The sequence below is a fragment of the Channa argus genome, chromosome 2 (assembly GCF_033026475.1).
Source record: "Channa argus isolate prfri chromosome 2, Channa argus male v1.0, whole genome shotgun sequence".
Lineage (NCBI taxonomy): Eukaryota > Metazoa > Chordata > Actinopteri > Anabantiformes > Channidae > Channa > Channa argus.
This window is the reverse complement of record NC_090198.1, coordinates 8,365,133-8,392,121: the sequence shown is the minus strand read 5'-3', so window position 1 is coordinate 8,392,121 and position 26,989 is coordinate 8,365,133. Positions and strand designations below refer to the sequence as shown.

General features: G+C 42.1%; 1 protein-coding gene across 4 annotated transcripts; it reads right to left on the bottom strand.

The window, feature by feature from the left end:
• Positions 1 to 587: 587 nt before the first annotated feature.
• On the bottom strand, positions 588 to 26,989 carry LOC137111963 (BTB/POZ domain-containing protein kctd15). 4 transcript variants are annotated; one of them, XM_067495140.1, is made up of 6 exons: positions 24,464 to 25,526; positions 24,270 to 24,381; positions 23,357 to 23,532; positions 17,212 to 17,356; positions 12,459 to 12,764; positions 588 to 4,114 (listed from the first exon to the last, which is right to left on the bottom strand). In XM_067495140.1, the coding sequence occupies exons 3-6, from the start codon at positions 23,518 to 23,520 to the stop codon at positions 3,956 to 3,958; spliced, it is 774 nt and encodes a 257-aa protein (XP_067351241.1). In that variant the 5' UTR covers positions 23,521 to 23,532; positions 24,270 to 24,381; positions 24,464 to 25,526; the 3' UTR covers positions 588 to 3,955. The 4 variants fall into 4 exon arrangements, with proteins under 4 accessions (XP_067351241.1, XP_067351240.1, XP_067351239.1 ...); XM_067495139.1 differs by lacking the exons at positions 24,270 to 24,381; positions 24,464 to 25,526 and adding an exon at positions 26,107 to 26,989; XM_067495138.1 differs by lacking the exons at positions 24,270 to 24,381; positions 24,464 to 25,526 and adding an exon at positions 25,762 to 26,100.

Genomic DNA, 26,989 nt, shown 5'->3' with positions numbered 1-26,989 from the left:
AAAATCTTTTAGTCTAAAATGACTTATTAAGCATGCAGTGCCACTCTCTACTTTCATTTCTCACTACATAAACCATAAAAATAGGCAGCTGTGCCTTGCAAGACAGTTTTTAACAAAGTCAACTTATAATTCAGCCTGCTTCGTTTCCATTTCTAACATTGCACATGCTAAGTACAAACTTAGTCAGGCACTGCTGCTCATCTGAAAAGTCCCCCTAGGTTTCAGCTGCTAATTAAGCAGAAGCATTTTTAAAAAGACCAAACTGTTTAACTCAGTGCAAAATATTGGGGTTTGGAAGCTTTTTTTTTTTCAAGATCTTAGCCAATTCCTCAATGCCTCTGGTGCTTTAGCCTGTTGATCTGGATTCAGCCCCAAAGACCACCATCCCCGCGTATGCTTGAGTACAGTAAGCTGTAGAGATTTATGAGGTGTCATCAGTGCAATTACAGGAAACTGAGTTCAACCTCCTGAATATGTAAACCACATACATACTGTGATCAACGTTTTTATACATCACCATTAGCACAAGAAAAAGGACACGCTAAGGGCTGTGAGAACAACATCAGAGCAACAAGACACAGATCAGATATACAATACATCCTTTTATTATCGCAAATATGCAAGAAAAGTCAAATGGAGACACTGTAAATGAACACATGCCCTTTAATACCACAGTCTAATTGTTTTAAACACTTTAAATAATATACATTTGCACCTTGTTATACCTTTTGAAATGTTTAATCCATATGTACACAATGTAATGCTTTGAATTCTTTTCATTCTTTTTGTGAGAAGGACTAAGAGATCTCTTAAAAACACGAGGGTCCCCTAAAACCCAGAGTCCGGATAATTCAATATACAACGACTGTACAGCTGACCTGCCTTGGAGGTGGAGTATATGCCATGTCAGATGGCTCAACACTGACCAGTACTTCTGAAAAGTGTTTGAAAGTGTCTAGGAAGTTTCCAGTCCTGTCGGGTTTGACTAGCTTTGTTGGTAACCTGCCGTTTATCGGCGGAGATGGACGGGTCATCCCAGAATTGGTTATTGCAAACAGAGAAACATATACCTGCAGTTTTTCTTCCTTTTTTAATTTTTTGCTTTATGCGTTAGCTTGAATGATCATTTATGATTCTTTTTTTCACAAATGCATAACCATTAGCTCTGGAAAGCTTTTAAAAGCCCACTGTGTAATTTCAAAATGCCACATCAGTCAGAAAATATGTCTTCTTTTCCTGCTGAAAAAAACTCATTCTTTGCAGATGGGTGTCTTTAGAACAACACTGATCATTTTTTCCCCGTTTCCTCAAGAACTAACCCACATGAGTTTCCACACCTCATTTCAACTGGATCAAAGATCCTGGGATCAGCAGCAGAGTGAGGTCCCCTGGCTGTACAGTGTGTTCTGAGTATTCTCAGATCTGACTCATCAGTTTGTTTGGTTTCTTGTGGTGTGGTCCAGCGAGCCACAGCATAGGAGGGCGTTTTGAAAACCAGGGCATGGGGATGACACAGCAGCAGGGGGTGCAACCCGAGCTTCTACTGGCACCACTGAGCTGGGAGCCTACAGGGAGGCGGAGGGGGGGCAAGGAGCACTAGGCCTCGGCACATGAAAGGCCTGGTTGACCATTCCCTTTGAGGCAACTAGATGCAAAGGCGCAGGCCACTGGCAGGTCAGAACAAAGATGGGCTTGATTGTGAGAGAGACCCCCAGGGAGAACTGTGTAGGACTGGGAGCTACACTTACACTGAACTCATCTTTATCCACTCACTTAATCAGTGGCCGTCTGGCGAGAGCATATATTAGGGCAACATGGTCAGAAGAACTAGCACTCATTTTTAATTAACGACTAGTCTATAAAAACAGCCTTAGTTTAACTCCAGCAACTGCCAGCACCCACAAAGATCAGAATGAGCTTCTTTTTTTTCTCTCTCTGTCTTTTGGACTGGAAGAAACAGCATGTGTAAGTTACACACACATATAAAGCATGAAAACTTGGCCTTTCTTGTTTCTGTCTTTGATCCAGAAATGTTGAGAATAAGACCAAAAGAATGAGAGCAGGATAGGGTAAATGCCGCCCACTCGCCTCCTTTTGAATAACACGCAGATGCTGAGAGAGTACAGTTCACTTTGGGTTCTGCCATACATACATGAGAAGAACCACTGAAATAATCTTGGCTTAGAAGTGACAATATTGAAACAAACAGAGACTTTTTCTCCCAAATTTAGTGCGAAGGTACTGTGGGCTATTCTCAACAAAACTGTCAAGACTGGAGGCCTCGAAGAACAAATGGTACCCATCATTCGGTTTTGAATAATCTATTTGTCTTCTGTAGCTATAAACTGTAAAAAGAGATGACGTCTCTCTCTGTTTGTACAATCAACAACGTTGGCACCTCTGCGTTGGTACCTAAAGTTTTTCCTCTTCTTAAATCTTTTATTACATGTATATTAAGTTATTGGTCTTCTGAAACATAAGAACATAAACAGCTCGACTTGGCACTGAGCTCGGGTAAGTGTTTCGAGGGAGCAGGGCAGGACAGCTTCAGGAAATGTTTAAGTGCAAAGAATCTTTAATAAGCATTTTGAGTACATTTCTTGCTGGTCATGAGACATACTGGTAAATGTCAGCTTTCCACGTGGTCCTTAAGTCTTTAACATTCTATCTTAACGGAGCTGCAATACACTTAGAGCTTGTGCAACTTCAACCTGAATTTAAAAATGGCAAACTTTCTTAAGTGTCTGCTAAATTTAAACAAGCGCTTGTGCTCGTGTGAGAGAATCGGATCAGAGATCTCAGATATTTTTTAGAGCTAATAGGCAGAAATTCCAGAGCACTTTTTTTTCATGTGTGCTGCACATTTGACTATAAACAATGTTGAAACATCCAGGTTCTCTTCCATCCCCATTTGAACAATGGGACTTTTTCCGGCTCTGAATGCATTGCCAGCCAGATCGCTTTAGCCACATAGCCTGCAGACATCTGAGTTTCTGCAGCTACTGCCAAGAAACGCTCCCTCACAAGCTCTCAAAGCCTAATGAATACAACTCTCATACATCCTTCATATTGGAGAAAGGAAAGAAAAAGACATTAAAAATAATCCTATTAATAATAATTGTTTACACCATGTCATGATAAGAACAGCAAAAGGAGCAATAAGAACATACTTTAGAAACAACAATGAAAAATTGTAATAATCAGTTGGCAAACGATGCTGTTTTCAGGGAGGCCCTGGTGTCTGTAGCCAGGCCTGTGGGGTAAGGTGGGAGGAAGGTGGAGGGACATGGGGTATCAGGGACTGGGGCCTCTCGAAGGATTTGCAAGAGTGGATTATGTCTTCTTCCTGTCATCCTTGAACGTGTTCTGTCTGCCAAAGCCTCCTTGTCCCACAGCAGGCCAGCTTTGTCACCAATCAGACAAGACATGGGCCTCATATAGACACAGAGCTGGTTGACACACTGCTTGTACAGGACTGTGTGTGTGTGTGTGTGTGTGTCTGTGTGTGCGTGTGTGTGCTTGTGTGTATGTGTGTGTGCGTGCGTGTGCTGGTTGGGGTTCAAGGATTGGGCAGTTGTGTCCCTCCAAAAGGGTCAGGACAACGTTTTTGTGAAGATGGGGGAAAAATAAATGGTAGTAAAATAGTTCATGTGAGCTGCTGTTGGGTCCATTTGCGGTTGTAGTCATCACAGTCCAAGATTCTTTGGGTATTAATTAACATGATTAAAAACTTTTGTTGCTGATACCTTTTTTTCTTTGTGTGGTACTACATTCCCCTTCAAGTTCTGCAGGGCTGGCGAGGTTAACAAGCCTCTGCTAATACTTAGGTAAGCTGAAGGGTGGTTGTGGTCCTGTAAGGGTAAGAATGGGGCAAGGGTGGGGTGGGGGTCGTGTGAGAAGATGGGAGGAGTCATCAGGGGGTGTGGGTTGTTCTCAGTCCCTCTCCCAGAATGCTCTAGTCCAGGGGTTCCTGTTTTATCCTGATGGGCGTGTTGATGGAGAGACTCCGTCGGTCCTCGCGACACAACACATACTCGCTGAACTGGGACGAGTCCACGCCGCCTCCGCATGAGGCCGCCACGCTGAAACCCTTTTGGAAAAGACGCTCCAGAACCTGCAGGGAGGACGGACAAAAGAGCCATGTCAACAGGGCTGAAACTAACAGGGTGTTACTGATGAAGACGGTGGTTCCTAAGTTCATACTTTACATACTACACGCTAACCCCCAGTAGAAAGGTGATTTAGAGTTTAGTTTGCAGCAGCTGTTGTACAGATTAAACAGACAGGATACAACAACAATTAGTAAACTTCACAGCTGCTAGTCGATGGATTTGAAACAGAACCAGCTTTCTCCCCTAATTCTCAGCAAGAAAATAAAAACATTTCCTAATTCGTCAAACTTTTGAACAAAGAATGTGAGCACAAATTTAATCTGATAAATACTTTATCCCCTTCAGTCTTTGCTGATTCTCTCATTATCAGGATTTGAATGTTTGCACTGCATTTACAATTTATCAAATCATCAGCTGTAAATATAAATACATCTAAAATAGGTACAGTATCATGTCTTTATTTCCATCTGTTCACCTGACATCGACCTCACATCTTCCTCAGTTACAACGTGCACCATGTGTCATCAATCCTTCCCCTCCTCCAATCACACGCAGCAATGGAATAAAAGCAGGAGACGCTCGAAATTCACAACACCTCGGCAATATTCATGCCGCTTGTGCTGGATTGGCCACTGAACCCAGGGCATGAGCTCAAAGGGATGAGGAAAGCAGAGTGTGAGTGAGGTGTGTTAAGGGGCTGAGTAGAGCTCAGCGTGTGTGATTACTGGAGCTTCTAATTTGAGTAATGAGGCTGAGGTGAGAGGAGAAGTAAGGCAGAGAGCGAAGAAGAGTGCGACGTGCGGGGAATAACGATAGGGAGTACTGGGTGATCTGTGTGAGGGCAAAGTGTTGGAGCTGCAGGGAGTCAAGGGGGATACATGTTAGCCCCCGAGTCTGGGCATTGATACACACACACTAGTCCAAATGCAGATATGCTCAGACACAAACATGTGAACTCTAACATCACTTTTCTCTCCTCAACTGCTCTAATCCTTGTGGGATGTTTTTTCTTTTTTGAGGGGGTATATCTAAATCCCAGTGCGAGGAGTGCTGTGTATTTACTTATTCCCCCATCCTGTTAATGGAGTGTGCAATGCATGGAAATGAAAGGTCTTGCCAAAGGCTAACCCCCCCTGCCTGATATAGAGCCAGAGAACTTCACACAAAATAGATCAGTTTTTTCAGTGCCCACACACACACACACACACACACACACACATACACACACACACACATTCATACACATACAATCTACAATCTGACACACAGACTCATGGCAAAGGATGACCTCTCGAATTACACAAGTGATGGTACCATCGGGTTAAAGTGAGGCCTTGAGGTCGAGGGGCTACTGTCTCTGCTGACTGGGGAGCAACACAACACAGAGCAACCGATAAACCCCACATGTAATTCGATGTGTGCAAGAGTAAAGTCTTACAAATACCAATTACAACACACAAACTAACATACAAACTTGTTGGGCAAACCTGACCCCCCCCCCCCCACATTCCCCCCCACACACACTTCCTGATTAACACTAAAACGTATGTGGGGCGACATGCTGCTTGTAAACAAAAAGGACCACTTGGTAAAGTCACCCCCCTCCCTTTTCATCCTCTGGCCATACGACAGCGACAAACTCTGTAATTTTTGAGACAGAAGGGGCGGCAGACAGCTGATGGTGGGGATGGCTAATTAAGAGACCTGCCCAAGCATCAAACACTTCCAAATCCATGACAGACGACGGAGGAGCCTAACGATTATGGAAATGATATTACATAGCCTTCTTTGATCATTGCATCACATTGCATTTTTTCCCCATCATCTCTTAAAGCATGTGGGACTCTGTCATGTTCGGCAATGAATTTGGTCACAGAGGAGAATGGCCTGATCAATAAAGATAGTCTGAAATTTCTTTTATCATTAATGCATGGCAACACAAAAGACTTAAGGATATTATTATAGATAGTTGTAATTGACTGAAGGACTCAAGAAGCCATAAAAAAAAAAACTTCACATTCAGTTTAACACAGTGAATTAGTGCCATGGGGGAATAAACAACACACTGAATAATTAAGATGTATCCAAGCAAAAGGTTTTAATGTCCACAGGACAATGTCCTGAAATCAATCCCAGCTGACAACAGAAAGCAATGCACCCTCTTAAAAGCTAAAACATGTCCTGGTGGCTCAGTTCAACACTACATATTTGAGACCGCAGGCCTTCAGATCCCAGCTTATGTTGTACTTATGCAGATTTCTCTGCTTACTTTCCTGTCTCACTTGAGCGAAACCATAACAAAGTCCTAGCAGCGAGTTGCATGTGAGCAATCTGATTGGTTGAAGTCTAATTCCAGCCATGTTGATTTCTGTGAAATAGCATTATTACTAGTTAGCTGTGTTTGTTTTGTTCCTTTTCATGTACAGTACTTTGAACTTAGAGACCACCTTCCCACAGTCTAATGTTGTTGCACAGTGCTTGTCACTCCTATTTTTTTAAAAAAAACAGGAAACAGGACTAAAGAAGCACAGAGGACTATGACAATACTTCATCATAACCCACAAAGTTTGCTACTTCTACCCAAAACTCTGTGCTGCTTCTTGTCTTTTTCGGGGCTGTGTGATTGATTCAGAGTGCTGAATAAAAGCTTCTCATCTCTTCGAAGCTCTAGCCATCTCTATACATTTGAAACATAATAAACCATTCTCATAGTTGCAGGGTCGACTCAGCCCCCAAAACATACACACACCATTCAACATATAACCATCTTACTATGCTGCCGCTCAATCTGGGGTCGCCCTGGGGACAAGAAGGAGATATCAGCCTCTCTCCTATAACCTCCCAGTGCCGTATATTTCCACCATAGCAAAGATGGCGAGATAGGAATCAAAGCAGAGGAGTCTCAGGGCTGAAAAGCAGAGCACAATGTAATATTGATGGCCACCAGAGAGCACACACACACACACACACACACACACACACACACACACACACTGACACAGTATGATGGGCGCTACACTCAGGGGGTCGCTTTTGTTTAACTATGCACAGTCTTTCATATGTGACAAGGAGCGCTAACTGCAGCCTCGGCATCGTATCCTCTGTTTATTGCAAGCATCTGGCATAAAACAGACAAAAAACTCAGACTCTTTCTAATTTTCAAAGCCATCTGCCAGCTTTTGTAGAAATCACGAGCAACAAACATACTTTGACAGTGACAATATATTCCCATAGTATTTGCAGCTCATTATCAAGCAACCATGTTTGTGGAACTGACTGAGACTGAGCTCACTATTACAAATGGACAATTCAATTCAAAGTGTCTTCCAGCAGCTGTACTTTTGTTCAGGTGGCACTGGTGGGAATAAGACTCCTGACCGAGCCAGTGTTAATAGAGGTGGATGGGGGGCAGGGGTGTGTGTGGTTAGGTCAGTCCTCAAAGGGACCACATGTAGTTCCGATTAAAGTGAACAGACTTGAGCACATGAGGATGATCACTCTCACACTACATGACTCAGTACGTTTTCTTTTTCATCTGTGGTGTGTACAGTACATTTCTGATAATGGCTGTGTACTTTTGCTTAAGTGAGTTTGGGAATAATGAATACGGTGTTGTAATTGCATTGTGTGACTTTTACTTAAGTCCGGGACCTTTTTTTTCTTACCAACCATGGTCATATATATTTAGCAATACTCGAATTATATAATAACACTTCAAATATGAAATAGTAATGAAGTATGTTACATGACAACTCTTTTGTTTTTATAAATGTGTGAATATTTTTTATGTATTTTCTAAGACCTTGTTTCATCTAGACTAAATCTCTGAATAATTCTCTTTTTTATATTATTTGAAAAATTACTGTGTCTTAATTCACATTGGCTGTTGCTAGGGTAACAACGAAAATTACATGCAAATCCAGCTGCAGCCAACAAAAGCGAATAAAATCCAGCAACAACTGCTCTAAAGCTGTCTTTCAAATCTTTATCCTCTCCATCCTGCAGGTTAATTCCCTACCTGCTGAACTCAAGTGCTCAATGTTATAGAACCACACTGGGAGTGCAGGAACCCCCAACTACAGCAGCGTAATCTCTTGTTCTGCCACTCAGGCCACTGAGAAGCACCACTGAGGTGTTTGTGTGGCCTTGTCTGCACTGATGAGCTGTGCTTTCTCTTTCCATCCAGTGCAGGATTGATGGAGTGGCAGTGTAACATGTAAGAGAGTGTTGCGATGTGTTGCGTTCCCCCGCCCGGGCAACAAGGGGACAAGGGGCCCTTCTCTACGACTGCCTCCGCTGTCACATTGATGAAGGACGAATTGGCTCTGGTGTGATCTGAGTGCTTCATCATGGTGATGCATGGAGCAGCAGGCCTGACTTCAGCTCTGGGACGCGCGTGTGTACACCTCTGTGGCTCTTTGGCTAAATGTTTTCCCTCCGTTAAGTGCCTTTGCTGCTCTCTGTTTCTCTCCCCTGGATCTACATCACAGCGCAGGTGGTTTGCATTATTCCTTAAATTCCATTCATGACTTCATGGAGAATCACTCACTAAGGTGGAGCTGTTTATTCTCACTCTCTCACATTTGAATACACACGATGAAAGACTAAAGATGGGACTAAATTTACAGTGCACAATGCAAGATATTACTTCCAAGATTCTCTCTGCAGACTGATGCAAAATGTTAGTATTTTTATAGTTCCCACTGGAAATAGAAGACGGCACAATAACATCACAAATTGATACTCTTAAAGCCTTAAAAACTGTATCCTTGAAATGGTTTGAATATCACAGAGTAACCGAGTGAGTATAAGCAGTTTTACTGACCTTAGGGGTGTTACTTTAAGTGAATAAAAACTGAATAAAAAACGGAATAAACTGTTAAATCTAGGTTGCTGTGCTTAGTGTACAGTAAAGCATTGAGAAATGTCATGTTATCTCATTGTGACCAAAGTATCACAAGGTCTAGCTGTTTCCAGCCCTGGGCAAGACAGCTACAGTACCTTAGCTTCAGTAAAATCATTTGGGATTAAAATGAATCCTCTATGCCAGTGACATAACAAAAAAACTGTGTAGATTCAGAAGTCGGCGTGTATCCATCTCTTTTCTGTCAAGACCGTAGATACTGTGGTCAGGACAAGGCTGCATCTGCCCTTCTTTCTCTGCCTGGCCATCCTCTGTGGGAAGGGTGTAGTGATATGTGTGTTCCCCTGAGTAGGGGTCCAGGACTGAAATCAGATCAGAGGCTCATTGTCTGGCGAGTGAGACAAGGATTATTTTCCTAACCTTCTCATACCTTCATGCAACAATGAGAGAGGACAAAATTGCGAGTTGTTTAGAAAAAGCTCCCCTTACACTGAAAAACACCTCCATCTGCTCCTTGTGTCCTCATCTACATCGACTCAATGAGCCGGGCACCTCTACTGTGCATGCATATGTGTGTGTGTGTGTGTGTGTGTATGCGTGTGTGTCTGTGTGCTCACTTGTGCTTTAGCTATTGTTTTTCCACCGCAAGTGTATTTGTGTGTCTTAAAGGGGCCGGCATGAGACAAAAAAGAGCCACAAATAGCACCACCTTCACCAAGAGAGGGGCCATACTGTGAGACAAAAGGGCGCATCGCTTACAGGAAACCTTGAAGATCCAGCTCCTCTTGCTGTTAGCAGTTTGTCGGAAAAGAGGATTTCAGCACATATCGCCTTCAAAGGAGCAGCCTAATAAAAAAACTAAACAATAAAAACTCCTTTCAGACCATGCTAGTCAGATGCACTCACATCCCGTAACCAGTCTCACTGGTAAACAGAGTGGGAAAATGTTGTGTTAGTTGATGCGGCCAATTAATTATATTGCAAGTCATTTAAAAATCTATAAAAGAAGTATAAACCGGTTTAGGCTGTTTGAGAAATTGTAAGTATGGTATTAAAAAATGCAATACGTGTATTTCAATTGCCTTGAGCGGTGTTATATTGGAGTCTTTTTAAAAAAGGAGCTGTGTCTTAAAAAGGAGTAAAGCGTAAATTATGCATATCATTTCCCCCCCCCCCTTTCCATTCCTCTTCATTTTTTCGCAGGAAAACATGGCCGCAGTCCACACGTGCTTTGTCCCGCTCGCTCGGCTCTCCTCCCTGGAGGTGGTCTCTCACACTGGCAGGAGGGAGGTGGAGGTGTCAGAGCAGACTAGTCTGCCTGGGAGAGGCTCTCTGTGGGTGCTGGAGGGGGCAAGGCTCCTCTATGTGTTGGCCTGTTCATGGCTTTGGGCACTCAAGTGTGTTATATATCGAGCCCGTGGTGTGAGGCTGTTATGTTCCCCCATGTTCTCCCTCTCACATACCTCTCTGGGTAACACAAGTGCATAACTTGTTTTCTGAGGTTGTTTTTAAAATGTTAGTGCACGCAGTAGCCAGCACTGCTTTATTAACATCTCTTTTATTGGACATACTATTTGTGAATATTCGTTTACTGTGTGGGAAAAATGACAATGACACTGCCACAAACAGGCCAGGCTCACATTTCACATCACCGCTTACAAAATGTGAGAGTCAATTTCAATAAGCAATAAACAACCTAGACTGAACACCTGCCATTACCTCTAGTAATCTCTTGACAAACTGACTGTAGCTCCATCAAAATGGCTATTATCTCAAAATGCAGTATAAAGGGCCACAAATTGTACCAACTGACTCAAATCAAAAAGTTTTGAGGTGGATTTTCAACTTTTTTATACTCTAGTAAATGTACGCATACACCAAGGTTTATCCTAGTTACTGACATGAAGCAACTAAAGCCCAGTAACACCATCAACGCCCTGGTTGGACAGAACAAGTGCAAGCTAGGTACGTGTATTTGATGGTGGTGGTGAAAAATGGTTTGCTTGCTCAGCACAATCCTTTGCTGGATAAATAAAAGTAGAAAAATGTCTCCACTGTGGCATACAAAACCATTTTTACCTACTCATAGTGACTCATGGTTTCTCTGTGGAATCTGTTTTCTAACCTCAAAGACAGGACTGATTCCACAAAACACCTACACTGCCAAATCATTCCAAAACAACTAAACTTTGACAAGGGTTGGGGTGCAAGATACCAAGGACTCAAATGCATTTAAAAGACACTTTGCTAATTCTATACTGGATGTTTTAAATGTTTTGTCTCATACTGTAATAATGTAACTTTCTAGCACTGTTATACTTTTCTGACAGCCGTTTAAACTCCTTAATAAACTGTTAGAACTGTGGTACTGATACTGTAGTTACTGTGTAGTTGTCAAAAGTATTGAACCCTGTCTCCTACAGTGGCCACTGAGTTATGCACCACTCTATTTAGTATAGTACCTCATTGGATGCCAGGCTGATGTCATACAGTATTGTTACAATACTGTGAATGTACTTTATATTACTTGTGTAAATGTTCATCTGAATTCCCATTTATTCTGTCGCATTCTGTGTGAGGATGTTTTGTACTATGACAAGCTGAGCAGGTCAAAGTCACACATTCCTTCACACAACTATGAACAAAACAAACATCCCCACCCCTGATCATGGAACACACAGTGTGAACAGTGGCAAGGCTTTAAGTTTCAAGTTAGTATATGAAACTAAGACATGAGTCCTACAGCGCTTGTTTGTATGTCCTGATTTCAGGAGCAGTTTGTCTACTTCGTAGAAATTCAGTTCACTTTGGCCTTAGATAATTGAAGAATATTATAATTATATATTAATGTTAGGATATTGGGTTCAATATTCTACTTCATTTTGAATAAGAAACAATAGCTATATATGAAAATCATTATTGATGACTACCATGCTTAAGGAAATTAATGTATGTAATACAGCTCGTCATTAGTAACGTGCAGATTTATTAGCTGATAGTTTGGGTTACATTATGATTTTTTCATAATTTAGGCTACACCTAACAAAGTTTTGTCCTCGCTCTTGGGTTCAGTGTGTATTGGAGCTGTCATCAAGGAATTGTCAGTAAATATATCATTAATTTTGTGGAGTGCTACTTCCTCAAATTTTCCTATATCAAGCACTGTGCTCTACAACATATATGTCATTTTATATTATTAAATACTTTTCTTTTTTAAAATAACTAATATTTTTATAATTGCGTATGTGGGTTTTATTGTGTCTTGTTTTACCTAAACTCATAGCAGATCTGTATTTTGCATGAAATACAGGGAGGAGGGGACTTTTATCTGTACTAATTCTAATTTGTCTTAAACTAATGTTTAAAGTATTAACATATGTAAGTAAGTATTAATAAGTCATGATGTCTGATAATATAACTATAGGCAACATAATCAAACTGCTCAGCAATATACTACTATCAAATTCTTTCTGATGTGTTACCTGGACGGAGTTGAGCCTGCAGTAGCCATTGAGGGGAAAGCGGATGACATGCGTTGGGTCCTGGTTCCAGCCGGCGTTGACTGAGTTACACATAACGTCTCCAGTCTCGGGAAAGATCTCCTCAATGAGGACCTTCTCCCCACTTAAGGCGATCCGCTCGCCCAGGTCAGGTGTGACGCGCACCACCAGGCAGTCGCAGGGCTGCGCCATCCGTCGTTGCTCGCGCTCCTGCTTCCAGCGCTCCAGCTCCTTGATCATGGGTGTCAGCTGGTAATAGCGTGCCTCCTCGTACAGCAGGTGGAAGTCCTATACAGGTAGATGAATATGGAGATGAGAGCAATGAGCTTGCATGTGTGCTACAGCCCTCTTGGCTAAAAAGTATGTGTGACTAACACACTTTGACATTCACAGCATTACATCTCATCACCAAGGTCAAACCCTACACATATACCGAATTGTGCAACATTAAGATGACAGTAGAAGGTATATATACAGAATATCCTGATGGCTTCCCCACAGCAACTCATGATAAAGTGTCCTTGAGCAATAAACTTAACAGTAATTACTTGAGGAGGGCTGCACTAACTCCATCAGTGCTTTGACCCTTCTACTGCAGTGACACATCAGCACAGGCAAACGCAGAGGAAGAGTGACAGGTGCAGTAAGTGCCCTACATGTTTATGAATATATTCAGGAAACACACTTCTCTACATTGTGTACCCCAAACCATAATGTCCTTTGTCCTCACCTTCTGCTATGAAAAACACTAAGGAGGTCAACATAACCTCCTTTTTACTGCGTTTACGTGACTTTTCTTTTGATCTGCCTTTTGATTTGAAATCACTATTAGGATGTGTTGTAATCAAAGCAATGACATCTATCTATCACCATGGCATCTTGTTGTGTCAGCTCTATAGAGGTTGAAGTTTATTTGGCACTAAAAGCAAGTTCATCTGGATAAGAACCAGAATAGCTGAAATGTAAATGTAAAATAACCATTGTCTTTGTGCAATTAAAGGCATTGCATGACCTCAATACAGCTAACGTGTTTCCATGGAATACATCTTCTGGAAAGAAGAACAATAAACCAAGATTGGTAATGGCCTCCAACCAACAGGACAACATTCTTGATAAACAAAGCATAACCATGCTGCAGCTCCCCTCCACCCTAGCTCTTGGCAGAGCTGTGCTAGCCCTTAGCATGTTTTAGTGAGCTGACTCCAGAAAGGCCGTCAATAGGGCTCCGGTGAAGTGGGATGGTGCATTCCTCTGTGCAGACAGTCTGCAGCAGATTGCCTGCCTCTCCCTCCTGGGCAGGGCTTGCTGGGGGCAATTTGCCCCTGCGCTCTTGCCTCTAATTTCCCACAAGACCAGATGGCACCATCATTCACCGCAACCATAGAAAATACGGAGAGGAGGAGGTTCGCTATTGGAGGCAGACGGGAGGTGAGGAAAAGATATGTACAAGTGAACATGAGGACAACCATCAGCCAAGAAGGGTTTTAATGTATTCATCACATGGAGGGAGTTTTATGTTAATGAGACTTGTGGCCCAATGTTAAGCTCCTATTAGAACAAGATTTAATTAGGTTACACCTAAATGCAGCAAATCATCCTGCCAAATTATTAATTAATAAATCTCTTTTCTGATTAGTGTTTCAAAGTCACAAACTGACAGCTCAATTCATCCTGCCATCCATAGGTTTTTCTGTACATGATGTCCATGTTCCTTAGCTTATGGTTTGTATAGTGTTTGGACAACTAACAACTGATTGTGCATTTGGTCACATGTAGACAAAGAATGAGCACTGCAAAGTCTAAATGCCCTTGAAACAGTGAGAGGGTGTGTTTGTGCTGCAGAAACAACATATGTTTCATATAGTCTGCATCATTGGTGGCTGTGGGTGTTGGGTGCTGGGACTGCCAGGGAGTCCTGGTCTAAAAAGAGTTTTCCCCTTTCGTTCTGCAGACCACTGCTGGGTATAGAAACAGAGCACGGCAGCATACAGCATATTCATTAACCCTGCTGATTCTGTCAGACTCTTTAGCCTTGAAAAGCCTCCCTCAGTGGTTTACCCCTTCATCTGAACTGTGCCTTCATCTGAGGCGTGTGAACGACACCCAAATACAACTCCATCTGGACAGAGTGTTGACGCAACACATCTTAAGCTGACGGTCTAATATTTAAGATTTTAAAATGCGAGAGAGGGGGTGTGTGAGTCCTTTTTCTTCCCTTTTTCTCTTCCTTTTTCAATGTCTTTTCCTCTCCTGGCCTTCTTGCTGCAGCTGACAAAACTCATACAGAGACACTACCCTTCAGGCAGCTCTCTGTATCAAAGTGTAGCTCCTCATCCTTCACAGGTCTGAAGCCATGGATGGATATGTTTTTAACAGGGGTCTGTCTGCAAGGCACTTTAGTCATCCTGAGCAGCGCAGAAAACAACAGAGTAATCCTAAGCGCTGAGGTGAGGATGAGAGGGAGACAGGGCCAACAGCTCCGTCCTGGCTGTTGGAGCTGCTGCTACTGCTGCCAGCTCTACGAGACAATTCATCCCCCAATCCTGTGTCCAGACAGCCCGTTTGAGCTTCAAAATAATGATCCGACCTGATCGCCCACCGGCAAGGCAACATCTCAGGGAAGGACGGAGGGAGGGAGATAGGAGGAGGAGGAGGCAGAGAGAGGAGAAGAAGAAATTATGGAAACTGTCACTATGAGGGCGTTGGTTGAAACACTTTATGTATGTTTTGGACTTAAAATGGCTAAACCCGCACAAGTAGAGGATCACAGGTTCTTGATTAAGAAGGACAACAATAAAACACTCCAGCCAACACTCTCCTTCTGCCAAAAGAAAAAAAAACATTAGCTTTTCCCTCTCTTAACATTTGATAGCCAAAGAAAGATTATTGATTTAAAGTGCAATAGCCCGATGCAGAAGCCACTAACTCTTAACGGTTTACAACCATGCCCCCGATATGACTGAGCATTGCTTACACTCTTGTGATTAATTGTAGTTTGAATAATGAGATGAGGGAGGATATTAATAGTGAATATTTTGTTCCACTGATGTAGGCTGAAAAATTTTCTTTTCCTTTTCTGCTCAGACTTTCACATTGATTTAGCAAAACACACAGCGCCGTGGTTGCCAGCAGCAGAACAGAGCCAGCCCTCAGGCGACGGCAAGCCTGATTGTGTTCAGATAAGGACATGCTCAATTCCGCCTCGCACTATTTGCATTTTTTTCCCTGGCTTCACGCAAATTGAAAGGTATGCAGATCAACACTGGCTTATGCGAGGGGATTGTAATGAGTAGAAACAATGAAGTCCCATGCATTCTCTCCAGTCGCAGTGCATGATTGGACTGTCAAGACTTCACAGAAAGGGAGGGGAAAGCATGAATAAAAGGACAAAAACTAATCGGTTCTGAGTCAGGCCATCCTTTGCCAAAATATGCAGGGCTTTCATGTCATGTTCTGTTGTCTGAGGTTTGGCTCTTGTTCAGACTATCCGTGAGGCCCGGAGAGTTTGCCCCTGGCTCCTAGAGGCTTGGCCTCACCTTGTTTCATTGTAGAGAATGATGAACAAGTGCCAGCCTGGTGGAAAGGTCACACAAGTTAAGGTGGAGTAGAAAGGAAGAGTAGAATAGACCTAGGAAATAAAAACCTTGAACAGGAGGGAGCTGCAGGCAGAATGTGTAATAATTCTGCCATACATGGTCGTACGAGTATTTATGACATGAGTCGAACTTGCTACTGATATCATCAGCTTGGCTTGAAGCTGCATTAATAAATATTTTGATGTAGCGTGAAAGACGTTGGGTGTAGCGTTGAACCTAGACGGAATCATCAGCCTACTCTGTAGCTCCTGTCAGTTGTACAGAGCTCAGAGCAGCACACAGCTTTACTTCACTACTCTCATCAAGTTCATTTATTACGGCGACAACGGAGAGTTTTAACTTAAACAGCGCTGACACCACAGAAAATAAAAGCAAATTTCTTAGCAACTAAAAAGTGAGATATTTTAGACATACAGGGCTTCTATTTGGCAGCTGGCAAAAAAACAACTTTTAAATGAGCTACTGTTTGTTAACACATTCTCCATATCAGCATAACTGTATATAATACACTGTCTGTGTATTCATTTACAACATGGTTGTTTTATGTAGACAGTAGCACAGAACTCCGTGCTCCAACACTGTGTGATTACAGATGCAGGTTAGTATGAACTGCACTAGCAGGCCACAGCTTTTCTTGCCAGTGAGGCCTTGATTATAAGTGCGGCCTCCTGTGGAGTTGGTCACGGGAGCAGAGCGGCATATAGGCTATGTCACCTGGGCTCACCTCTATAGAAGCATCTGAGTGGAAAAACAACTGCTTGGGGCTTTGGCACACACATCAACGGGTCACGTTCCAGTTAGCCAGCTAGCATCTTACCTCTCCGTAAAGTTCAACTGTGAGTGTGTTCCATATTTCTTTTTTCCCTCTGAAAGCTTCCTAATTACTGCTTATACTAATACAACAGTTAATTAATGGAAACAGCAGCTTAGCAGTGACATCAGGTCTATTTTGAAAACATGCACTCTGACAGGGCAGACATACATTAATAAAGACAAATATACTCACACTCGTTATACTCGTTACTGAAACATCTGTATGTCTAAGCAGGGGACTTTCTACTTGTTATATTGTTAAACTGTATGAGTCGATGGTGCAGACAAGTTCACACAATACAGTATGTTGTGGTGTGGGTACATACCTTGAAGTCATCTGGAAGGAGCAATTTGCTGGTCCTGAGGAAACTGAGAATGTAGCGGAATATCTCGCCATCCCGATCTATGAAGTAGTGCTGCTTCAAGCTGTCCAACACGATGGGCTCGGTGCCATTGAACAGACGACTAATTCTGAAAATTGAAATACACACACACACACACACACACACACATAATGAAATGAGCCAGCTCCCTTCAAATGCATGAAACAATTACCTTCCATTTATTTTTCAATTTTATTAGCACTAAGCTTGAAATGCATTAGCATCCCAGGTTGAAACAAGGGGCTTAAGGCACAGTTCCTCCATTCCAGACTTGTTTGAAGTGTCCCTTCTGCAGAGAGATTACAACAACACACACGCTTGCTGCTTGTACTTAAAGAAATTAATGGCATGAATGTAGCATTACAGCTCTATTATTCCGTCTGTCAGAGGAGTGGAAATGAAACAGAGGTAAGAAACGGTGGAGAAAAGATATTTTGCATTTGCGGTTTCACTTTGTTATGACTATAAGATGAATTTGGACTGTAACGGTCTGTATTTTATGCAGATACAGTTTGTGATGACATCTTTGTGCTCTATATCATATTCAAATGAGTCATAAACTTACTCCTTGTCAACAGGATGAATGTTTTCTTTCCATATCCATATTTTAATAAAACTGAATCACTTCAATAAAAATGAATAAATCACTAATGTTTTCCTATTAATAAATATTATTTTTAACAATAGTTAGATTTTTTAAATTTCAACAAATATCAACAAGGCTTCGGTGTAATAATAAGACACCTGTTGCTGCCTAGCGTCCCACATTTAACCCCTTCCCCCTAGTGTACTGCAAGATTAAGGGCTTAGTTGAAGTTGGCTACAGGGGCTCATCAAGGCAACGAGTGGAAATTGCTGTTATCTTTAAACTTTCATCACACCATGTTGGTGCCATGCCTCGAGATACCGTTGGACAGATATTCATTTCCCTTCGCCTTTGTGTGGTTTTACTGCCGCTTACCTGCAGGTCCCTCTGTTGCTGGTCTAATAATCTCATCTAGGCACCTCAACTTTATCTGTTTGTTCATTTTCAATGTTAAACAATCCTCTTTGATCATTAAATGGCCTTTTTTAGCATCTCTAAAATACTGAAGCTGTGTTTTATATAAATGTTTTCATTTTGTTAGACTTTTTACTGCAAAAACACAAAATACTTAACCTGAGAAACCTGGAAGGCCTGCGCAGTTTAAATAAGGTGCACTAGTGATTTACACAAGAAATTGCTTGCACTCCTGCTTCATTGCACATTTCCACTGTCTTTCTTAGAAACAGCTCCTGGCAGGGGGCTGCGTTACTGTTATTATCATCATTTGGATGTAATGAGCCCTTTTTAAAACTTCTAGATTGGCTGACAAAGTTGTATGATGTAAAATCTATTTGCAAACATGCCAACACGTATACACACATGTACCCAGCACTGCCTCAGAACTGGTATTGTCAAACTCTATTACAAGACACTGGAAGAGATCAGCAGTGGGAATGTCAGTGAACAAACAGCAGGGCTGGATTCACTCTAAGACTCATTTAACTGCATTTACAATTAGAATCCTCTGCTTTCTGAAAGTGCGCCCTTGTATGTACCTTGTATGTATCAGGTATCTTCCGACCCCGATGTGTCGGCTCAACACTCAAGCTTTCACATCAAATTCACCGGGTTTCTTTTCCTTTGACTTGAATGTGTGAAGAAGCAGAGCAAAGATGGTTCTGCCTCCCCCTCTCTTTCATTCTCTCCTCTCCTGCCATCCTTTCTCCCTTTCAATCTCTTTTTCTTTCTTTCTTTCTCCATATCCATCCTTCTCCCCTACTCGCTTTCTCTCTGGAAATCGATGCAAAATGCTTTATAAAAAACCAATACTCATCTCCCCATTTTGCCCGAGGTGTTCCTTTCTCATATGGTCTTGCAATTCTTCCAGCTAGAATTTCACCATACCCCTCTAGGCTAACTCTGTTTTTCATCTCCACTTTTTTTAAAAAGCAATTAAAATGCTGCCTGTTTTTCTTTTTCTTTCCCTCTCTCCTACTCCCTTTACTCTCTCTCTCTCTCTCTCTCTCTCTGTTGGTCTCCTCGTTTTTTTCCCTTTCTGTTAAATCCCTCAATTGGAGTGGGGTTGTTTTTACCAGGTAGAAGGAGAAAAGGGTGTGGGGATGTGCATGGAAATTAAAAGAAAAGATACACAAACAGACAGGCCAGAAGAGTGAGAGAGAAGGAGAGAAGAAAGAGATAGAAGATCAACGATGGGAGAAACTGAGAGATCAGAAAAGAAAAATGCAGATAACAGTAAGAGAAGAACAGGGTGTATTGAAAGGTCAGAATAAAAAACAAACAGAATAGAAAATTAAGCAAGACACATGGAAAGAGTGGAGAAAACACTACAACAGACCCATAGAGAAAGAAAAAGTCTGGGAGAAAGATGGAGATGGTGGGTGTAGGAGGTTATCAAGGACAGGAACAGCTCAGATCTCCCAGCCCAGCTGTGCCAAGTTAGGGCAGGCAGCGGGGCAGTAGGTGGCCAAAATCTGGCAGGACCCTCGCCTGCAGTAGCTGCAGCTGACCAGCAGCGGAGAGCTGCCAGGGAGGATGGAGAAGGACCCAGCGCAGCTATCACTGACTCTACTACAACAGATGGTATCTGGAAACAGCAACACTAATGTACGTCTCATGAACGCACGATCCGCAGCAGCTGGCCGCAAACAGAAACAAACACACCCAGTGATCGGTGAGTGTTTCCCACTTGACATCAAAGACTGCCCGCAACAGCTTCTGCATAGTAGAATTCAAAAGTGGAAGTTTAAGACCTGCTGACCCCGATTTGAGTCCTGCCTAAAACGACTTTAATATCTAATAGCCTTGTGGTCCTCTGGCAAGCTCGGACAAAAGGTGTTATAGGAAAACAATTTTAATTTTGATGGGTTGTCTGAAATTCTGGTCTTCTTCTAGATACCTTCTCACAAACCACTTTGTGAGCACTAAATCATCAAAATCCTTTCTGACATTTCAGCTCTATTGCACAATATTTGCCTTCATGGGTCTATGGTGTAATTTTCTTTTTTTTAGAACATTTTTCTGTATTAATGCTTTAACCAAGCATCTCCATATTTATACTGACAATTTGTGTTTATCTGCACTTTATGAAAATGTTTTATCTGTTTTTTTTTTTTAGAGCTACAAAACTTGAGCGCTTTAATTAATTCTCATTACTGTTTCATGTCAAGTGAGTAAAACTAAAACTCTTATCACGCAGCTAATTTTTTTTCTTTAGATCATGGTTACATGTGTTAGTGCCATAAAGTGTCTTTACACAGCACTTCGTTATTTAAGGGGGCATGCTTAGAATGGCTAAGAGGCTTAACAACGACAAGAGATAAAAAAAATAAAAGGAAACACAGTGTTTCTGAAATCCACACACAGTAATAAACGAGATGTTCTTTTCTATGCTAATTGTAGTGATTTCAGCTTACAGAAAAATAACCTATTAAACACTGTGGAGCAGCAAAAAAGCACAACGCCAATACGGATCTTTCGTTTCTGGACACAGAGCATTGGTAAATGAGAAAAATGTCCAGTGGTCCCTTCAAAATAGTTTCCTTGTCTTCGGAACATTTCCCCTAATTTCTTCAGCTTCTGTTCAAGTGACTGCTGAGACTGTCCTCTTTGAGAGCTGCACAGAGAGTGCATCAATGTTTCATGACCCCTGTCCCTTAATATGGCCCACACAGAAGAAGATGAATAACCACACATTAGTTACTAGACTAACTTTCTCTTGGCACGCTGCATTATTTAGAGCCCAATCTATTAAAAGTAATCATCAACTTTAAACTCTTTAACCCGGCTCTTTTAGTCGCCACATTTTTTAGCTTTTTTTGGTCACACTCAACCGGACATGGCCGAATGCAGTGTATAACGGCTATGCCAGTGTAATTGTTTGGCTTTCTGCTGTCAGCCATTATCCTAATTCACACAAAAGGGCCCCTCCTTCCACTGGCTCCAATGGAAAGTGTAGCCCTCGGGCAATCTGTACACCGAGGAGGCTGGGAGAAACAGTGAGTTTATGTGTGTGTGTGCGTGTGTGTGTGTTTGTTGTGTGTGTGTGTTATCCAGAGTGAGAAAGAAACATAAAAAGAGAGAGAGAGAGAGACAGAGAGACAGAGAGAGAGAGGGGAAAGAGCTCTCCAGCTAACACTCACACTGGTATCCGGTCTTTACTCTGACTGTAAAAACACTGTTTGGGTTCTCTGACATGACTCTGTGCTCCATTTGCACGGTGCCCTGTGTGTGTTCCCCTATGAATAACTTCTTTGTAAAGTGTGAAGCTGCATCAGAGTATTAAAATAAACACAATAGTATTACACAAACCCTAAATTAATTCAACAAAATGTGACGTGTTCAAACACAATTTTGAGCAAATTCAAGTAACATCAGCACATTTGATAGAAAGAGCTGGTAAAAACTAACTATTTTTGTATCCACTGGATAAACCCAACATAACGGTAAAACAGTGGGGCAAAAAAAGCCTCTTAATAACAAAAAAACAAATAAACCTTGTCTGGGATGAGATTTATTTTTCCAACGACATGTTACAAAGGAGGAGTTGTCAGGGATTTCCTGTCAGCAGACTCTATGAATATCAAGACCTTATTACCAAGGGATTATGTGGATTGTTTCCTGTGGCCAATTTGGCAGATTTTCTAACAACCTGCTGTATGTTTACCTTGGCCCACATGGGATTCTGTCAGCTGATGCAGAATTGAAATGTAATAAATGACACCCTGCATTTAAGGAAGAAGCAGGGGGCTAAACCATCCCATAGTAAAGATGAAAAAAGTGGTACAGTTCAAATAAGTAGAGAATGGAGATATTTTATCATTAGTTTCTTTCATCCCCAGTGGCATCACCTCACATGTGGATGGAGCTAAAAACATGAATGAAGTGGGAGGGTGGATTACCAACAGCTCTTATACAAACTGAATCATTATGGCAAAGTCTGAAGAGCATCAGAAATAAAAGCTCAGTTTACTTTTATGTATGATAGACTCTAACTCTGTCTGAAAGAGCACACATCTTAGCTTTTCCTGTCCACACAAATATTCAGAGAATGTGTTTTAAAGGTTTAAAATTTCAATGCCTGACTGAATTAGAGCCTATGTTCTATGCTTGAAAAATAAGGAATAATGATTCTGTTGTCTTTTTTTAAGAAAGCTAAATATGGTACCAAAAATCAACTATTATCATAATACATGTATATCTGGTTTTGTACGTGTTTGAACTCAAACACTGAGTATAAACAAGATATGATGATGATAAGGTTGGTTTTGAAATAGTGAAGAAAATCAATATGTAACATTTCCCAATAAACTAGATATGAATCAGAACTGAAGCTGCCCCACATCAGCTTTGATGAACAGGAACCCGACATTTACAAAATAGTTGTTTCTCAGAGAATTCATGACAACACTCTGATCTACATACTGGGGAAAAAACACTGCAAAAGGAGAAGTGTATGTGTTTGGTGTGTAAATTCACTCAAACAGTTCCACTCAGATCAGCAACAAAACATGTGAAAAGCACTGTAGTTTTTGGATTGGCACCAGATGAATTTTCAAATACTAACGTGTGAAAAAAGATACAAAATTGAACCATTGCAGGTATTTATTAAACAATTAAAATAACCAGGAGTAAAACAAACAAAAACAATCACATTCATCATTTTAAAGCACAGAGAACTGAGGGAAATGTTCTCATTCGGTGTGAAAAGATATTAAACCTGTGACTTTTAGGGATGATTGTCATGATAAAAGTTGCAATGCAGTCAGCCCAAGGTACTGTTAACCTCATAAATGTCATTGGCCTTAATTAAGGCAAACTACATTCAAATAATGTAATAACTGAATTCACTGAAAGGCAATACTAAGCTGATAACGAAAGAATCAACGTGATTTAAAAGTACTGGACGATTTAAGAAGGAAACGTTTCCCACTATCACAATTAAAAAAAAACAAGAAAGAGCAGAAAAGCAATATAACATTTCCTCCGATAAATAGGATAAATGTTATAATTTAATTACATAACTGCATATGTTGCATGTCTTACCTTGAGTCTGGGTACTTGGTGAGGGTCGCTAGGCTGCTGGTGTACATGTGTCCCCCGACATCGATGTGCACCGGGGCGTTTGCCTTGGTCAGCTGAGCCGGCAGAGGGATCCCCTGAGCGGCCAGAGGAGAGACCGGGGACCGGGTCAGAGACAGCCGTGACATGCTTCTTCCCTCCTGAAAGCAAGTGTACAGAAAAGCCATGGGAGTAAAGGTAGAGAAAGAAATCAATACAGTGATCCTACACAGGGAAGCAGATAGTATCCTTTGAATGGTATCAGATCACTTCCATGTCTGTCTGGTCGCATATTTAGCCTGGAAATTATTGCCACCGCTCTAATTAAGTATGTTTGCATCTTTTCATGCAGCACCGGAGGCGAGGATAGGAGGATGCTTATTAGAGAACCGGTGTGAGAGAGATAGACAGATAGAAGGAGAGGAGAGAGAGGGAGGGGGGGCAGGGGGGGTAGAAAGGGAGGAATGCTAGGTGTCAGCCTCCAGGGGAATAAAACAAACTGCTGCTGCAATATTCTAATTAAAGGTCGCCTTATGTGTTAGACGTGATGTACCCAGGCACACCAACCACCAATCTGAGAGCAAGGAAAACACGAGGGGGGGCAACTTTTCCTCATGACACACACACTCACTACACAAAAAGATTAAGATGAAAACTTGTCATGTATCTACGTACGTATTTATGACTTGTGTAACAAGCGTTGGAAATAAGCTCCAAACTAAACGTGCGTAAAAGCGCACCAGAGATGAGTTTAACGCAGCAAGACATTAGCATACACGCAAATAGTTAACAGCAATAGGCCAAACTATAGGAGAACGTGGCTCGATACCAGACAGATACATTTTAAAATAAATGTACGAAATTATAAATACGTCACTAATAAACTCCAGCATAATACCTTGTGTGAGTGCGGGGAGACAAGTTTGAGAGAGCAGACTCGGGTTTACTGGGAGCACACTGGCACAAACCGAGGTCAGCATGGAGCTGAGTTTGATTACCTGATAAAATGTCTGAGAAAATATTTTTAGTTCACTTCGTTACGCCGCTATTTGGTGTCATTGGAACAGAGAAGACGTTATATCTCCAACTCACTGGTGCGTAAAACAGCTGCAGGTAAACCTTCTACCCTCAGTTTGGACACGTTTTAATGGGACTTTTGTCTTTTAGAAAAAATTGTGTACATTTTAAAAAGACTAAAACATGTAGGGACTATTTGAAACATTTGATTTGGAGAACACACGTATTTAGGTTTTAAAAGGTCACGGTTTACACTTTGCCCTCCAGGCTTTGCGTAACACAGACCTTTTCTAAGGGAATATACAGCGAAACTTTCAGACTTTGAGCTTCACAGAACACCTACATAACTGGCTTTGAACGGACTGATATAATACCACTTATTACACCACAAACAGTCAGTTTGTTGTTGCACATATGAGCTGTTCAACGGTAGTGACTGAGAGACTGGAGGCCGACGTGAAAGTCCGCCCTCAACCCCGCTGCTCTGAGAAAAGTGCCGCAGGCCACAAAGTGAGACTGGAGGTTTTTTTTCCAGGGGGTGGTGCCCGACTGCCAGCGGTATCATGTTCGTTTAATACAAATACAAGACGACTGCATTACTTTTCCAAATCCCAGGAAAGGGGAAAAAAACTTGGAAAGACTTAAGAAGTTTGGGGTACATAAGGGCAGTCCCAGCGTCAGCCCCCATCTCCTTCAACCAACCAACCGATTAACCAATTAAGCAACTAAATCACGATATACATGGACAGAAAAATATCCATGAATGTCCTCACACTCCCGCAGATCAATCTATAGCATTTCAAAATTTGACCAGTCTTCCCCTCACTCTGCCCCTCTCTCTCTCACACACACACAAACACACGCACACACACACACACACACAGGCTCCACATAGGATAAATTCCTCCACAGAAATCCCAGCAGCTGTACAGGCATTAACTTTCTCCTCCGACTTTCCGTGTTGTTGCTCCCTTCCTCTGACCCTGTGTATCCGATTTCACCCTGACGACATCCACACAAGTTCACCCAGGTAACCCACAATTGGAACAACCATAAACCGGAACCGTTTAACTAGGAAACGACATGATACAACATCCCGATCACTGGTGCTCTGCCCTTAACTGTACTCAAAAGCTCAACATGGCGTCTTATTCGTGCCGTACAATTAAAACCGCAGCCTCGACACGTGTAATTCATAACCCGTTTCATTAAAACCACACGTTGACTGTCCAGTCTGTGAGAAACGAGCGGCAGCCACTTCGGGTTGAGCAGCAGTCGCCTTACTGCTCAGCACCAGTCCGAAAACTGCACACACTCAAGCTCTGGCTGTGATTAAAAACAGTACATTCTGTAATATGAAAATGTCACCATACCGTTTCAAACATTGTCGGGAGTCCAGACGAAATCCGTGCCGGCGGCCGGTCCCAGCTGCTGTTCGCGTAAACCACAGCAATTTCAAATATTTTCTCCAAATGCCCTCGACTTTGTGGCACAACTACACACCATCCAGCTCCAGCACGACGCTATATGCTGCCGTACGGAAAGGCTAAGTCTTTGCTCTGTATCCCACACAAAACTGCTTTTTAAAACCAGCAGGCTGTGGCCGGGATGGACCGCTTGCAAAGTGTCCGTGTGGCTCTAATGGGTCTATTGCAAGGCTGACTCGACCTGTCCTCACCAAGCGTCTTTGTACCAAAGCGCACAGGAAGCGTCCTTACCTTGAACATAGATAGATGATCTCCTTCCCCTTCTCTGCTCTTATTTGGATACGCGTAAAAAAAAAAATGTGCGCTCTTGTTGGAATCCTGCTTCGTATTTCAGCTTCTTGTCTGCCTTTTTGCCTAAATGAAACTGCCCCTGTGGTTTGTTAGGAGAAGAAGAAAGCCAATAATCCGTCTCTAAATAACAGAGCAGAGCTAAAAAAGAAAATTCTTGCTCCGGGCTGCCCAAGCGCCTCTGGGCCAGGGATTAGGCTACAATTAGCTCAACTCCACTCTCTCGCCCAGGCAATTTTCTCAAGGAAGAAAACGTGATACCCCCTATTCTCCAAATTGTAACTGCACATATATAATAACTTTTCTTATTTTTTTTCCCCCGGAAAAAAGTAGACCGTTCCTCTTAACGGTGTGAAGTTGTGATTTGCAGGGGGTAGGACACCTAACAGGCAACTGTCAGTCGCTCAATAGATTTAGAGCAGCAAAAAGCAGATTTTAATCATTGTCATTTCGTCTGATGTAATAGTTCCCCAGGCAGTTCCAGCTAGCAGGCATACATTTCCATCACCAGCCTAAATTTAAAGTTTAAAGGCAGACAGGCTGCCATAGTCCTTCACCCTTCCTACGAATAATAAAGGCGCAGTAACTTGTTGATAAAGTCTCAGTAGAAAAATATGTTGAAAACGAAGCGATATCCTTGAACCAATATGTTTAATGCGGTGATTTCCCCCCCGTTTGCCCGCTCTCCCTTTCTCTCCCTCTCTCTTGCCTTAATGTCTGGAGTTGTAACGCCAAATTTCCTGCAGGCCGTTAAAATCAAATGACGTCTATGGACATGCATGCATGCTGCTGCTGCTGCTGCAGAAAGCGCCCTCACAACCTGCCT